The 15,685-nt window shown below is 43.8% G+C and overlaps 1 protein-coding gene across 1 annotated transcript; it reads right to left on the bottom strand.

Annotated features, from left to right (window-relative positions):
• Positions 1 to 202: 202 nt before the first annotated feature.
• On the bottom strand, positions 203 to 15,000 carry LOC132404284 (extracellular calcium-sensing receptor-like). Its single transcript, XM_059988457.1, is given in 7 exon segments — positions 203 to 1,107; positions 1,196 to 1,319; positions 2,138 to 2,295; positions 2,298 to 2,364; positions 2,476 to 3,312; positions 9,981 to 10,272; positions 14,897 to 15,000. Coding segments are annotated over 6 exon segments (2,370 nt in total). The 5' UTR covers positions 10,260 to 10,272; positions 14,897 to 15,000.
• Positions 15,001 to 15,685: the final 685 nt, after the last annotated feature.

Raw genomic sequence — 15,685 nt, 5'->3', positions numbered from 1 at the left:
CACAAATTTATGAACTTTCACTTTATTGTTTACCTTCACTGTAGCTTTTTATGTTATTGCTACTCTTTATTGTTTATTATATTTGTTTAACCTTGTTCAAATTCAAGAATTTCATCAATCTGAAAAGCATGCGAACCCAGATTTTCATTGTATCAAGGTACATATGACAATAATATACAAATACAAGTGATACTTAACGCTTTTATGAAGCCACTTTCCCCATTAAGTGTCGTTTTGAATTCCTCTCCGGCTTGAACAAAATGATGTAACATTTTGGCGCAAATATGCAGAACAGTAAGCCAAAGCTGGAAACCAAAATGGCAAACTCTTCCACGGCCACAGTGTATTTCCCGGGAGAACTGACATAAGCTGGAATGAAAGATATCCAAACAGCGCAGAATATCAGCATGCTAAATGTGATGTACTTCGCCTCATTGAAGTTGTCCGGTAAGTTTCGTGCCAAAAAGGCAACGGCAAAACAAAACAATGACAGGCACCCAATATAACCCAGGACGCAGTAAAATGTCACATTGGACCCCACATCACATTCTAGAAGGATCACTTTCTTCGAATATGTCATGTTTCTAACGGGGAGTGGTGGGGTTTTGATGAGCCAGACTGTACAAATTAAGCACTGTAGCAGTGTAAGAAGAAACACAGTGAGGCGTTGTTGAAGGGGACCAAACCACTTCGCCACATTATTGCTGGGCAGCTTAGCCTGAAATGCCATCACCACAACGATAGTCTTTCCTAACACACAAGAGACGCAGAGAACAAAAGTAACACCAAACATGGTGTGCCGTAACATACAGGACCACGCCGACGGCTCGCCAATGAATGCGATTGAACAGAGGAAGCAAAGACTCAATGCGAGGAGAAGAAGGAAGCTGAGCTCGGAATTGTTAGCCTTCACAATCGGAGTGTCTTTGTGACGGAAGAAAATGCCCCCAATCGTGGCAGTGATGCAAGTTCCGATCAGCGCCAGCGAGGTCAAAACAATCCCCATCACTTCGGTAAATGACAGAAAGTCCAGCCGCTTCTGTATGCATTGGTCCTGCCGGTCGTTGGACCAGGAATCCCTGGGGCACATCATGCACACAACTGAATCTTGAAAGAGGTAAGGAAAAGTAGATTTATAAGAGGTCTGAATACGCCAATCATCACTTGAATAATAGAGATATTACTTGTCCGTTACCTGTGGTGTTACTTATCGCCCCTTCTGCGCACAGAATGCAATCAAAGCAACAAATAGGCTGTCCCCTGCGAGCTGCCTTTCTTGTTCCAGGGGAACAGCTGTTAGAACATACCGCCCTGGGGACCTTGTAGCAGAGAACGGTAACGAGTTAGTTTTCCTTTCAAAGAATTATCATTTGGGGTGCAAAAGTTATAGGGCACAGGTTTTTCACACAGAGAATGCGGGTTAATGGAACAAGTTACAAGGGAAAGTGGTTGACGCACGTGCAATATCGACATTTACAATTCACCACGATAAGAATATAATGATGAAAGCTTTAAAGCCATATGGGTCAAAGGCGGGCATATTGGGCAATCTTTGATCTCATTTGGCACCAATTCCTTGTTGGATACGGTCTCATTCGAGAGCACTGATTTTGTCTACAATGGTGATCGTGTCTACACGTTTGTATCCAGAAAATCTCTAATAATTCAGAGAGAGTATAAGGGCACATCAGTATCATTGAGAATAGGAAATGGCATCGCAAAGACATCTGTGATATCAAGTTCTAAAGTTAGGGAGAAAGCGAAGTAGATAGGAATACAGATAGCTGGAGATTGCGTTTGTGTTTGTATTGGTGTATGCATGCACGCACGCGCGCATGAGTAAGAGAGGGAGAGAGAGGGGGGAAAGAATGAGCAAGAGACAGACAGACAGGTAGAGAGACTTAGTGAACTATTACGCCGGTCGTAAAAACATGATGAGTACATAGGATGTTTAAAGATCTCAATGTTCGTTTTTGTACAGCGATGTCAATTAATTCGGCCGTTGAAAACTGGAGGGCCGCCTGTAGTTTGCGGTTCAATAAATTCACCAACTATGCTGCTAAATTACAGAAATAAATTTGGCATTTAAAGATCAAACTTAGTTTGTTAAAGCTACAACAACATTTACACACATTACCTCTCTGCGACCACCAGTCCAAACAATCGCCCCTTCATTTATCATGACTTGTTCGGCTGAAGCCGCGGATCCGTCATAATGTCCAACTGTCAGTACAACAGCATTTCCTTTGCTACTCATTTGCCAGTTCACAATATCATACGTCGCTACCGAATCCCGTTTTCGCCGAACTGTACTCTTTCCCCGACCTTCGTGGTGAAATTTAATGATTGCATGTAATGCAAAACCTACCAGAGGAGGGCACAGACGATGAAATATGACATTGGTTACCCAACGGTTTACTTAAACAAGTAATTTTAATTCGACGGTGTTCGAATTAATTGACTAGTTCTACGTACCTGCCACGGCTGAAAGTTAGTAATATTTGCGCAAGTCTGATTGACAAATGGACCTTTGCCGCTTTTACATGAAAGCATATTGTGAAGTGCATGGGCTATAGCATAAGTCGCCTCATAAACTTTGTTGGTCACCCTCAGCTGAGATGTGTCTGTGTAAGTGTTAGACACAGTCTTTAGGCTCTCCGTTCCTGAACATTCATGAGGCTGTGCAATGGCCGTCAGGTTCTCTGTGTTATTGTCCATTCTTTTCAGGCTACAGCCGAAAGTCTTTTCCCAAAATTCTTCCACTAAAACATTACCGGGATAGACAGACGGATGAAGACGTGTTAAGAATTCTTTGAACCCCGGGATATTAACATTACGTATCGCGACCCCGATGGCCCCAATAACGAATCTTTTGTTCTCCTCAGGAGACAGAAATGATGTTGCGATCCACGCCTCACTGCCCACCCACTGGATACCAGAAATGTTTTGTCGAGCAATCTCCTTCAATAAAATTGCCATGTCCGCTTGTGTGAGAAAAGCCACCACGACTTTCGTGGACGCTGTCCGAATAACGCGGATAACGTGAAGTAGTCTTTCTCTCGAATATCTCCTGTGAAAAGACTCGGAGAAAGCAATGCAAACTCCATGCTGCTGAACCGCCTTAGTGAAGGCCTGCATCCCAAAGTTGCCGTAATCGTTGTCGCTCCTTACCGTTCCAATCCAAGTCCATCCAAACCGCTTGATAAGTTGTGCCAACGCTTTGGTCTGAAAGTAATCGCTTGGAATCGTTCGAAAAAATGAGAGGAATTCTCGCCGGTTGCTGAGACAGGCACACGTAGAGAAATAGCTAACCTGGTTAAAAAAAAAACACATGGAAAACAGGAGAACAGCGAAATTAATTTGGTCTCTGGGGGAAATGACAGAGCGGAGACCATTATCTATAAACAACAACAAATGCCCTATTGGATACAGTAAGAATCATAGTACAGACACGAACTTCACGTCAATCCATGACGATAATAATAGTCAATGGTCAAAGCACTTTTATTTTAGTCCTGACAGTATTCTATAATTTTAATTTTGTCATGGTCCGTCCGTAAAATCGACGTTCCGGCTCAAGGTCCCGTCCGTGGACTCCAGACTTCGGGTCTTTCGGCTGTCCATTGTCTCATTTGGGGCTTAATCGTCGGCACCTGATTCTTGTCATGAAGCCGGGAACTAAGTGGCCCGTGTTCGCGTGTAGGGGCTGGTTCATCATGTCAATATTCTGTCCTTGTTTCTGTGGGGTTGGCTTGTCAGTATCCTGTCCTTGCCTCTGTGTGGGTTTGTCCCGTTCGTATCCTGTCCTCACCTCAGTGGGGTAAATCACGCTATCCTTGCAGTTTCCCTACGGTGGGATCAGTCCCTCCTGGTCCTTGCCTCCATTGGCTAAGTCAAGCCGTCATTGCCGTTACCCTGAGGCTGGACTGTTCCCTTTCTTCCCTCCGAAGTCCTGCCCTGCAACCTGTGTCTGGTGCCATGGCTCTGCCTGGAGCCTTGCCTTGCCTCGCCTTGCCTATACCAGACACTTATTGGCCTTGCCTGTGTCTGGAGCCTCGCCCTGTTTGGAGCTGTCTGTCTGTGTCCACGCCTTCTCAAGGTAGGTCCGGCAGATTTGCCGATACCTAGCATTGGGAACTGTTTCGCCGTGTTCTGCGTTCTGTGTAATTAGTCCCAGTTCTACATCGGGTATCCAAGGAGGGGTCCAGGCTCTGCGTTCTGAGTAATGAGTCCCGGCCCTACGTCCCGTATCCAAGGAGGGGTCACGGCTCGGTGTTCAATGTTCCTGTCTCTCCCTAGGCTTTGAGTTCAACGTTCTTGTTGTCCCTCGACCAAGGCTCTGTGGTCTCCTCTTGTCAATGTTCCTCGGCCAACCCAGAAGTATCTTGCCCAACCCGGTGCTGGGATTCTCTCTTCCTGTGATGGGGGCCCTTGTCCTGTCCAGGAGTCTTCGCCCTGTCCTATGCCTCACTATTTCCTGTAGCCACGTCTTGTCCTCGCCTGGTTCTGGAGTCCGAGCCCGAGTCAAGACCAAGGTTCTGGGTCCTTGTCCAGTTACTGGCTCGGAGTCAAAACCCATTTTCCTCGTTCCCAGTTCCATGTCCTGGTTCCGCTATCCTCGTAAAGTCCTAGTTTAGGCCCGGAATCCTTGTCTCGTCCGGGGTCTGTGTCATGTCTAGCGTCCTTACTTCACCACTTTCCTTGCTCCCTTCTCACGCCTAGTCCTGTTCCTGGAAATTCAGTGTCGGTGTCTTGCTTTTGGGTCCACTCCCTTCGCCTCACTTATGACAAATTTCTGATTTCTAGTTTCGACAACATCCTGGTTTCTGACTTTTTCTTTATCCTAGTATGAGTAAAGGTAAAATTCTTACAATCCATCCTCGTGTTTTAAGACTGGTCTAGCATCATGGCAGCTTTCCCACATAAAACAGTTCATGCCACATAAATATCACATGCTTCTAACTAATATCTCCCAAGAGAATCAAGACCTTGGGGTGGTTTTCAGGCTTGTCTGCTCACTGACCCGGCGAGCTATGTTGGCTGGAGTCAGGGCCATGTGTTTTGGCTCTTGGTAGTGTCTGCCATGGCAAACGGGCCACAATGGAGAAGCCCGACTGAGAGTGGGGAGTTCTCCAAGTCCTCAAATTCAGCTTATATCTAACAATCCTGACTGTTCAAACAAAACTTAACGGATACAACAATGAAGAATTACTCTACATATGTGTGTGGGTGTATTCCTGACTTTCCATCCGAAACCTACATGGCTGACTTCCGTGTAAACCGAGGAAGATAATTGTGCGATGCACAAAGTACAGAAGACAGCCAAAAATCAAGACAAAAATGGAGAGACAAATAAAGGAGAGACAGATATGATGGATATTCATAGCTGCTCGAAACGTCAGTGGCGTGCTGACAGAAAGTGAGTGAGAAGGATAACTGGTGTTAAGTTTGAATTGAATTCAGGTATTATTTGCAAATACCGATTATCTGCTTCTACATGCCTTTAATCATCCTCCAGGTAATTTTTATTTTCTCTGCAGCTATCCACATCTTCATACTTATACCAATTAGAAAAAAGCAACGCGCACAAAACACACAGAATGATGGCGAACTAAACAAGCAGGGAGGCACCTATGATGAAGGATACATTCGACGTTTCCGCCCGAGACCCTTCAATAGGAGGGCCCTAAACGTCGGCTGTACATTTTTTCCGGGCATGCTACCTGGCCTGCTGAGTTCCTGCAGCATTTTGCGTGTGGTGTTTCGATTTCCAGCATCTGGCGGTTTTCTCTATGTTACATAGAAACACTGAAAACCTACAGCACAATGCAGGCCCTTCAGCCTTCAAAGTTGTGCCAAACATGTCCCCACCTTTGAAAGTACGAGGCTTACCCATAGCCTTCTATTTTCTAAGCTCCCTGTACTTATCCAAAAAATCTCATAAAAGATCCTATCATGTCAGTCTCCACTACTGATGCTGGAAGACCAGTCGACGCATTCACCACTCTCTGCGTACAAAAAAAAAAAAAAACACCTGACACTTCCTCTGTACTTAACCCCAGGCACCTTAACCCTGTCCCCTCTTGTGGCAGCCATTTCAGCCTGTGAAGTTCAGCCATTTCAACCATTTTAGCCCTGTTAGCCTAACGTCAGTCGTGGGGAAGATGCTTGAGTCCATTATTCAGGACGAAGTAGTGGCACATCTTGATGGCAGTAATAGGATTAGGCCGAGCTAGCATGGATTTACCAAGGGCAAATCATGCTTGACTAATCTGTTGGAGTTTTCTGAGGGTGTAACAAGGATGTTAGACGAGGGTAAGCCAGTGGATGTTGTGTACCTAGATTTTCAGAAGGCATTCGATAAGGTGCCACATAGGAGACTGGTGAGTAAAATCAGAGCTCATGGCATTGGGGGCAGGGTTTCAACATGGATAGAAAACTGGTTGGCAGATAGAAAGCAAAGGGTAGCAGCGAATGGGTGTTTCTCGGACTGGCTGGAGGTGACTAGTGGGGTACCACAGGGCTCTGTATTGGGACAACAGCTCTTTGCGATTTATGTCAACGATTTAGATGAGTGCATTGAAAACTATATCAGCAAGTTTGCTGAGGAGACTAAACTGGGTGGCAGTGTGACATGCGAAGAAGACGTTAGGAGAATACAGGGAGACTTGGATAGGCTGGGTGAGTGGGCAGATACTTGGCAGATGTCATTCAATGTGAATATATGTGAAGTTATCCACTTTGGAAGCAGGAACAAGAGGGCAGAGTATTGTCTGAACAGTGTAGAGTTAGGTAAGGAAGAAATGCAAAGAGACCTAGGAGTCCTAGTTCATCAGTCAATGAAGGTGAATGAGCAAGTGCAACAGGCAGTGAAGAGGGCAAATGGAATGTTGGCCTTTATTACAAGGGGAATTGAGTACAAGAGCAAGGATGTCCTTTTGCATTTGTACAGGGCCTTGGTGAGACCACACCTGGAATATTGTGTAAAGTTTTGGTCTCCAGGTTTGAGGAAGGACATTCTGGCAATTGAGGAAGTGCAGCGTAGATTCACTAGGTTGATTCCTGGGATGGCAGGGCTGTCTTACGCAGAGAGATTAGAGAGATTGGGCTTGTACACACTGGAATTGAGGAGATTGAGAGGGGATCTGATTGAAACGTTTAAGATAATTAAAGGATTTGATAGGATTGAGGCAGGAAATATGTGCCAGATGTTGTGAGAGTCCAGTACCAGACGGCATGGATTGAGAATAAGAAGTCAGTTATTTAAAACAGAGTTGAGGAAGAATTTCTTCTCCCAGAGATTTTTGGAGGTGTGGAATGCACTGCCTCGGAAGATGGTGGAGGCCAATTCTCTGGATTCTTTCAAGAAGAAGCTAGATATATATCTGATGGATAGGGGAATCAAGGGATATGGGGACAAGGCAGGGACTGGGTATTAATAGTGAATGATGAACCATGATCTCAGAATGGCGGCGCAGACTCGAGGGGCCGAATGGTCTACTTCTGCACCTATTGTCTATTGTCTATTGTCTGTTGAAGTAAAACCTCTGACTATCCACACGATCAATGACTCTCGTCATCGTATACACGACTATCAGGTCATCTCTCATCCTCTGTCTTTCCAAGGAGAAAAGACCGTGTTCTCTTAAACTGTTTTCATAAGGCATGCTGCCCAATCCAGGCAAAATCTTTGTAAATCTCTGTTGCACCCTTTCTATGGTTTCCACATCATTCCTGTAGCGATGCTAACAGAACTGAGCACACTACTACAAGTGAGGTTTGACAAGGTTCCTGTATAGCTGCAACATTACCTCTCGGTGCCCAAATTGAGTTCGCGATTGATGAAGGCCAATATACCATATGCCTTCTTAACCGCAGTGTCAACCTGCGCAGCTGCTTTGAGCATCCTGTAGACTCGGACCGCAGTATCCACCTGATCCTGCATACTGCCAAGAGTCTTACAATTAATACTATCTTCTGCCATCATATTTGACCTACCGAAATGAACCACTTCACACTCTTCTGGGCTGAAATCCATCTGTTACCTATCAGCCCAGTTTTGCATCCTATCAATGTCCCGCTCTAAACTCTGAGAGCCCTCCACCCTATGCAAAACGCTACCCAAAATCTGTGTCATCAGCAAACCTACTAACCCATCCCTTCACTTCCTTATCCAGGTCAAATATGAAAATCACGAACTGTGACACCACTGGTCCCCGACGTCAATGCTAAATATTTTCCTGTCTACACCCTAACTTTGCCTTCTGTGGACAAGTCAGTTCTGGATCCACAATGCTATATCCCCTTGGATCCCATGCCTTCTTACTTTCTGAACAAGCTATACAGGGTACCTTATCAAATGCCTTCGTGAAATCCATTGCACTACATCTACTGCTCTTCCTTTGTTAATGTGTTTAGTCACATCCTCAAAAAAATCGATCAGGCTCGTAAGCCACGACCTACCCTTAACAAAGCCATTCTAACTATTCCTAATCACATTATACCTCTCCAAGTGTTCATACATCCTGCCTCTCAGGATCTTCTCAATCAACATACCAAACATTTACAGATTAGAATCAAAACACTCTGAGGAACGAATGTTTCTGAGGATGGTTCTTCTGTCTAACGTCATAGTCATAGAGCCGTAGAGTACCAGAACTCAGAAACGGGCCCCCGGCGCCACCTAGACCGCAATGTTCATCTGTCTAGATGACAGACACCTCAGTGGTATGACTTCTCTATCCGTTGCCTGAGTAAATAAAGATAATAAAAATACTTTTAAGATTTCCTATCACTTCTGACCCCAGGCACAAATGATCACGCTGACCTTCAGGAGGATCCATTTGGCTGCCATTGTAACTTCGTGACTTGATTAAGCCTTACTGGGCTCTTCTATTTCGTCCGCTCCCAAACCTGTTATCATCGCGATTTACTCTAAAAGGATCAAACAAACTTTGTAATCTCATTTTTTTCCACTTTTGAAGGCGTCCCTGTTACCAAATGTCTCCTTGTCAGATAATCATCTGTCCCAATCCGCACTTGCCAGACCTTTTCTGATGTCACGGTAAAGAACCATTTTCCAGTTTTGAATTTCAACCTGGGAGACTCTCGTTCCCATAATTAGTATTAAGCTAATAGTATTATAGTTACTAGTTGGAAAATATTCCTCTACACACACTTCTGTCACCTTATTAATTACGGAATTTTTCCAGAAACTATTTGACAGACATTATCTTGTCTAGTCCTTGCACAAAGAATGATTCGAGGTAAAATGCCTCATATGCACTTTTAGTACCTAGTTTCTTTTCCAACACTCCTTCAGAACTGCACAGGAGAAACCGCCGTCCATTTCCCTCCACGGGCCTGGATGACCTGTTTAGTCCTTCCAACATCTATTTCATCCTCCAGCTAGTACTGCTGCTAAGCCTCTTAATTTGAGGTCAACCTCCGGTTACATGCGTGTGGATTTTTTTTAATATAACTTCCTATCGTTGGTGACATTACCCTGGGTACTCTAATTTCACCCCCATCGCAAATGTGATGCAGGTGAATTCATCACTTTAAAGTACTGTCCAATACATATAAGGAGCATGGGGTAAAAGAGAAGCTGTTAGAAAGTAAGTACCTATCAACTTCAGGAATGCGGTTAATTCAGGCGAGACTAAGGCAAGCGAAGCTATTGAGCTGCGGTGATTCCCGAGCACAATAGACGGAATAGCTATTTTCTGTGTAGGATTAAGTTTTTTTTTAAGTGCTTGCTATATAAACTAAAAAGATGTTCATTCGTGTGTTGAATCCCTAGACAACAGTAAACTGAAATCTTGCAATAAAAATAGCGTAAAATTTAGTATTGAATCCTGAGGAAAGTAAAGCACTACGTGTTCTATCAAGTTCTTATCTTGAGTCCGTAGATCAACTGTAAGGATTTGAAATGAACGATCCCTAAAGACAAGGCAGAGACAGTAAGAGAGAATCCTTACCATGGGGACTTGGAAAGGACCTATTGACGCCGCCACTGCCAGCGACTGTGAAGATCCCGATTCAGCCACGATGGCTGGAACGATTGAGCGCGGGAGACAAGAGTTCCATTGGGATGTTGGGTCATGTCCATTAATCATTTCAAAAGCCGCTTTAATTGACAAGCGGGCCAGATTACATGAATCATAAATCCTGTAGCCCAGTGTTATATTTGGGAGGAGAACGGGACTCCTGTTTATCTCTTCAATCGCAAATATCATCGCCTGAATGAAGCGGAACATTTGGAGTTCTAATCTGCAAGGAGAACATATTTCGTAAATCAGCAATTTGTTAAATAGTTTTATTGTTGTCAAAAGTGCCCTGGTACTGTGGTAAAATTTGCTTTGCATGCTATCTACACAATTTATTACATTACAGTTCATTAAGGAAGAACAAACGAAACCAATAACAGAATGCACAGAATAAAGTGCGACTTATCATTAAAGTGCAGTAAAGGCAGACAATAAGGTACAAGGTTATAATGAGGCAGATTTGGAGGTTAAGGGTCTCTTATTGTAGTAGGGGGGGTTTTAATAGTTATGTTGCAGTTGACTGGATGCCGACCTTGAGCACGTATTGACCTTTCTAATTTCGGACGTATGGGAGTCAGGAAAGCGATTTGTTGGGGTGGATGAGGTGTGGGATTACATAGGCACGAGGCACGAAGAAGTGATGATAGATTCAGTTATTTTCCTTTCTAAAGTCCACGGAGTATTTAGCTGCAGTATCGCATCTTTCAAGTACACGTACTTGGCTGATGGATAATTTATGCAGGTTGTGGACGTGGACGATTGGCGAAGACTCGACAATGATACTCTAACGGCCCAGAGAAAGATTCCAAAGCATGCTTAGTTTTAATTTAGCAAGGTTCAGCACTTTTTGTCTTTTATTTCGAATTTCAAAATTTATGGATAGGTATTATATGCTTCTAGAACATAAAGGAACATTGCCATAATGGCCACTGAACTACTGGTTGGTCGCAAAGGTTGAGCTCCAGGAAGGCCACAGCTTGTCGGGTAGTAATTGTGGGGCGAAATGGATAGTAGACACTTGGGATCGAACCCTAATTGGCGTGTGTGCCCTGTTGCCATTGTGCTAACGGTGCCTCCTACAACTGATTATAAGTCACTGTTTCTCTTCGTCAGATGCGTGGACAAGTGGAGCATGTTACATGGACAACAGCTTGCCTTCCATATTGTACTGCCCTCGCTTGCGTACCGAGAAAGCAAGTACGTGATATCCATGATCGACCCTGACCGGAGGCGACGTCATCGGTGTATTATGAAGTCAAGTAACCACCTTATCATATGAGTAACTATGGAACAATCTAACTCCATGTACCAATCTAAATGCTCTTAAAATACCCTATTGTATCCGCTTCCACTACCTCCTCCGGCAGTGCATTCCACGCACTGACCACTCTCCGTGTGAAAAATAAACCCTGACATCCCCTCGGTATTACTTCCAAGCACCTTAAAAACTGTGCCTCCTTGTGTTAGCCATTTCAGTCCTGGGAAAAAGCCCACATGATAAATGCCCCTCAACATCTTATAGAGCTCTATCAGGTCCTCCTTTGTTCCAAGGAAAAAGGGCCAAGTACACATAATCTATTCTCATAAGGCAGGCGCTCCAATCCAGGCAAAATCCTTGTAAATCTTATCTTCCCTCTATCTATAGTATCCACATCCTTTGTAGTGAAGTGACCAAAACTGAACACCGTACTGCAAGAGGTGTCTGACTAACGTCTTAAATAGTCGTAACATTATCTCACGACTCTTGAACTCATACCCACGGTTGATAAATGGTAACACACCATAAGCCTTTTTTAACAACACTGTCAACCTGCACAGCAGCTATAAGTGTCCTGTCGACACGGACCCAAGGACCTCTCAGTCTTCTACACTCCCAGAAGTCTTACAATTTATATCATATTCTGTACTCAAATTGGTGCTACCAAAATGAACCATTTCACACTTATCTGGATTGACGTCCTCTGCCACTTCTCAGCCCATTTCTGTATCCTATCGATAGCCCGTTTTAACCGCTGACCACCCAGCAGACTATCCACAACGCTCTTAACTTTCGTGTCATCAGCAAACGCACTAATCCACCTTCTACCTCATCATCCAGGTCACTTATAACTATCAGAAAGAGGAGGGGTCCCACAACAGATCACTGTGGAACACTAGTGATCACCGACCACCATGCAGAATATGAACTATCCACAAACACCCTTTGCCTTCTGTTAGAAAGGCAATTCTGGATCGGCAAAGCAAGGTCTCCTTGTATCCTATGCCTTTTAGTTTTCTGAAGGAACCTTACATGGGGAAACTTATCAAATACCTTACTGATATAAAATACACGTACTGCTCTCCTTCATCAATGTGCTTGTTTACATCCTCAACGATTTCAAACGGGCTCGTAAGGCAAGAACAGCCTTTCACAAAGCTATGCTCAACATCCCTAGTCAGATGATGTCTCTCCAAGTGCGGACAATCCTGCTTCTCAGGATATTCTCCAAAAACCTGCCCACCACTAAAATCAAATTCACTGGTCTATAATTTCCTCGGTTGCCTTTACTCCCTTTCTTGAACAAGGGAACGACATTTGCAACCCTCCAAGCCTCCGGTACTTCTGCTCTGTCTATTTATGACGTAAAGATCATCGCAAGAGTCTCAGCAATCTCTTCCCTTAATTCCCTGAGTAACCCGGGTTATATCTCATCCCGTCCCAGCGACTTTCCTAACTTAGTGCTTTCCCAAACCCTTGCACATACTATATTTTTTAAAGTCTAAGTGCTCAAGCGTTTTAGTCCGCTGTAAGTCATCTCCACAATTGCCATGGTTCTTTTCTTCCTGGTGAATACTGAAGCACAATGATCCAAAAATCTGAATCGATGCCCCCTTTTCAAATGTTTCAGCCTTACATTTATCCGCCACCTTAGTCTATTGCAATACTCACTGATCTGTGGCACAGACATCAATTATGAGACTACTACTTTTAAGGTCCTACTTCTCAACTTCCTTCCAAACACCCTAAAGTCTGCTTTCAGGACCTCCACCTTTTTCTGCCAATGTCGTTGGTACCAATAGGTACCACGACCTCTGACTGCTCACCTTTCTATTTCTGGAAATCGCGCCCAGAAATATCACAAACCCTGGCACCTGGAAGGCAAACTACTGTCCTTGTTTAATTTGGCGTCCGAAGAATCATCTAACTCTCCCTCTAACCATAGAATACCCTATTACCGCTGCCCTCCTCTTCTGTCCCCTAATCTTTTCAGCCATCTGACCAGACTCAGTGGCAGAGTGCGGCCAATGTTGCTTCTGTCAGGTAGGTCGTCTCCCCACCACCCCCAGTAGCATTCAAAATGGAGTACTTATTGTTAAGGGGACAGCCACAGTGACGCATTCACGCCTTCCCGTCCCTCTTCTGAGAATCACCTACTTGTGTTTGTCCTGTGGCTCCAGGGTGACCACCTGCCTATAACTCCTGTCTATCACCTTCTTCACCCTAAAGAGCCGAAGCTTCGATTCCCTAACTCGATATTTAAGGAGCTGCAGCTCCATGCCCCTGGCGCAGAGGTGGCCATCAGGGAGACTGGAACTTACCCGGAAATCTCAAACTGATGCCTAGAACAGAAAACTGGACTTGCAATCATACCCACTATTCTGCCGGGCACCGCGGAACGCTCCTTTTCTATAAGATTCTCCCGGACCTCGACAAAGCTTTCTTACTGCACGAATCGATTGTTCCGCTGCCAATAAGAAATATAATGTTGTGATTTCTCAAAATAGTATTACAATTTCCTGGAGAACAGTGTTTGTAGAATAGGGTTCGACGTATCTCTGCTGCTTATCGAATTTATTGGAAATGAAATTAAAATAAATTTGAAAGAAACCTTTCAATTCCTTCTGTTTATCATCACAATAAACACATTTAACGTGAGGTTCACGAGCGAACTCAAGTGCGGAAATCAGAAGTTTTCAGGTTTACTGTAAAAATTTACTGGAGTTAATTATCGAGAGCGTGTACAAACAATAGAACCTTCATGAACTGAAATCATCCCTGATACCGAATAATGCGGCCTGAGCTTCACCCGACAAGGAACCACAATGACTCATTAACTTAACTGAGAGTGGTTGGCAAACTGTACCACAACCTCCTACCCCTCCCACTGTCCCCGAAATACACCCTAGAGCACGAAGGAATTCTGGACACTGAAAATACTATGCTAGTTAAATTATCCCAAATTAAAGAGAGTAAGGATATAGCAATCTGTTGATTCCAAAACAGACAACTTGAAAATAAAAGTTATAAAGCGCTAATGTAAAGTCTATCAGTTGGACGTAAAAGGCAAACAATCCAAGGACAAAACATGCGCACGAGATGACATTGAGAAAAATACAGTCCATATACCAACTGACAAAAATACATTTCTTAAAAACGATTAGCAGTTGTGATACTTAACGAGAAGAGGACACGTGCTGTTGAATATAATATAGAAAATAGTCGAGAAAATGTTGCTACCTCGAAGATTACCCATTGATGCTCACATAGGTGCCGATATGTGATTACATTCTAGATTATAATTTTGGACTCGTGGTGCTGAAAAAAGAAAGAAACTAAAACATAAAATTATGTATGTGCACAATGCAATGCCACCACGAACCCCATTCCCTTCTCCAGTTAACAAGTTCAATACCAAAGTAGGAAATGCGAGAATATATATAATTTGCAGTTTAGGCACCATCTCCGGAACGAAAATCGGAGTTAAGATTTAAGGGCGAAAACACTTTATTAGAACGGGAAAAGACAAAAAGTAGATTTAAGTTGCAGAAAAAGCGAATAAAACCACCGCTCGGCTCAGTAAACTGACCTTTCACATTTCACAGCTCTAGGTCTTTTTTCAAATGAAAGTTCCGATTTCTCTATACGGGAATGCAGAGCAAATATTCCACCGATGTCGATGTCTCCTTCCTTCGATAAGCTAAACAAATCAATCATTTCTCTGCGTTTACATATCAGGCTGCCACCTGACACTACAATAGGAAACAATAACCCCCAAATCACCACACAACACATATTTTCTTTCGTTCTGACTCCTACTGACAAAGGACCACGTAAATATGTATTGGAACTCTTGCATGGACGAGCAATGTTGTTTACCCGGATTAAAAATATGACGTCGAGGAGGGAATAAATTGGCACTTTAATCTAATTAGCGCCAAAGAAACGCAATTATCAGTGTCATGCTATATGGTCGCAAACAGGGGAACATGAATCCAGCTGTGCAGCTGTATTCATACTTCCGGGAAAAATTTACTTAAGTAGTTATGTCCAGCTGAAGGCAGAATTTGATGGAATCATTATAACTTCACCTCTCTCCGTTTACCGCTTCCCCTTCCCCGCTGGTGGTCTCATTTTCGACTGAAAACCATGGACTTCTAAGCCTTCCCCATGATTTGGTATCGCCGCAAATCAGTGGAGTGTTGAAAACCACGGATCGACCATTCAGTCGGTTAAAACCGCGGATACCATTGCCGGAATTAGCTTCTATTCCACAAAAGTGCACAGAAGAGCATGTCAGTTGAGATATTCTTTCATTACATATTATACATTCCCCGCTGGATTTATTAAGACAATAATGGACAACATTCGACTGTTT

Source organism: Hypanus sabinus, chromosome 2 (genome assembly GCF_030144855.1).
Source record: "Hypanus sabinus isolate sHypSab1 chromosome 2, sHypSab1.hap1, whole genome shotgun sequence".
NCBI lineage: Eukaryota > Metazoa > Chordata > Chondrichthyes > Myliobatiformes > Dasyatidae > Hypanus > Hypanus sabinus.
This window is presented reverse-complemented; position numbering and strand designations above follow the sequence as displayed.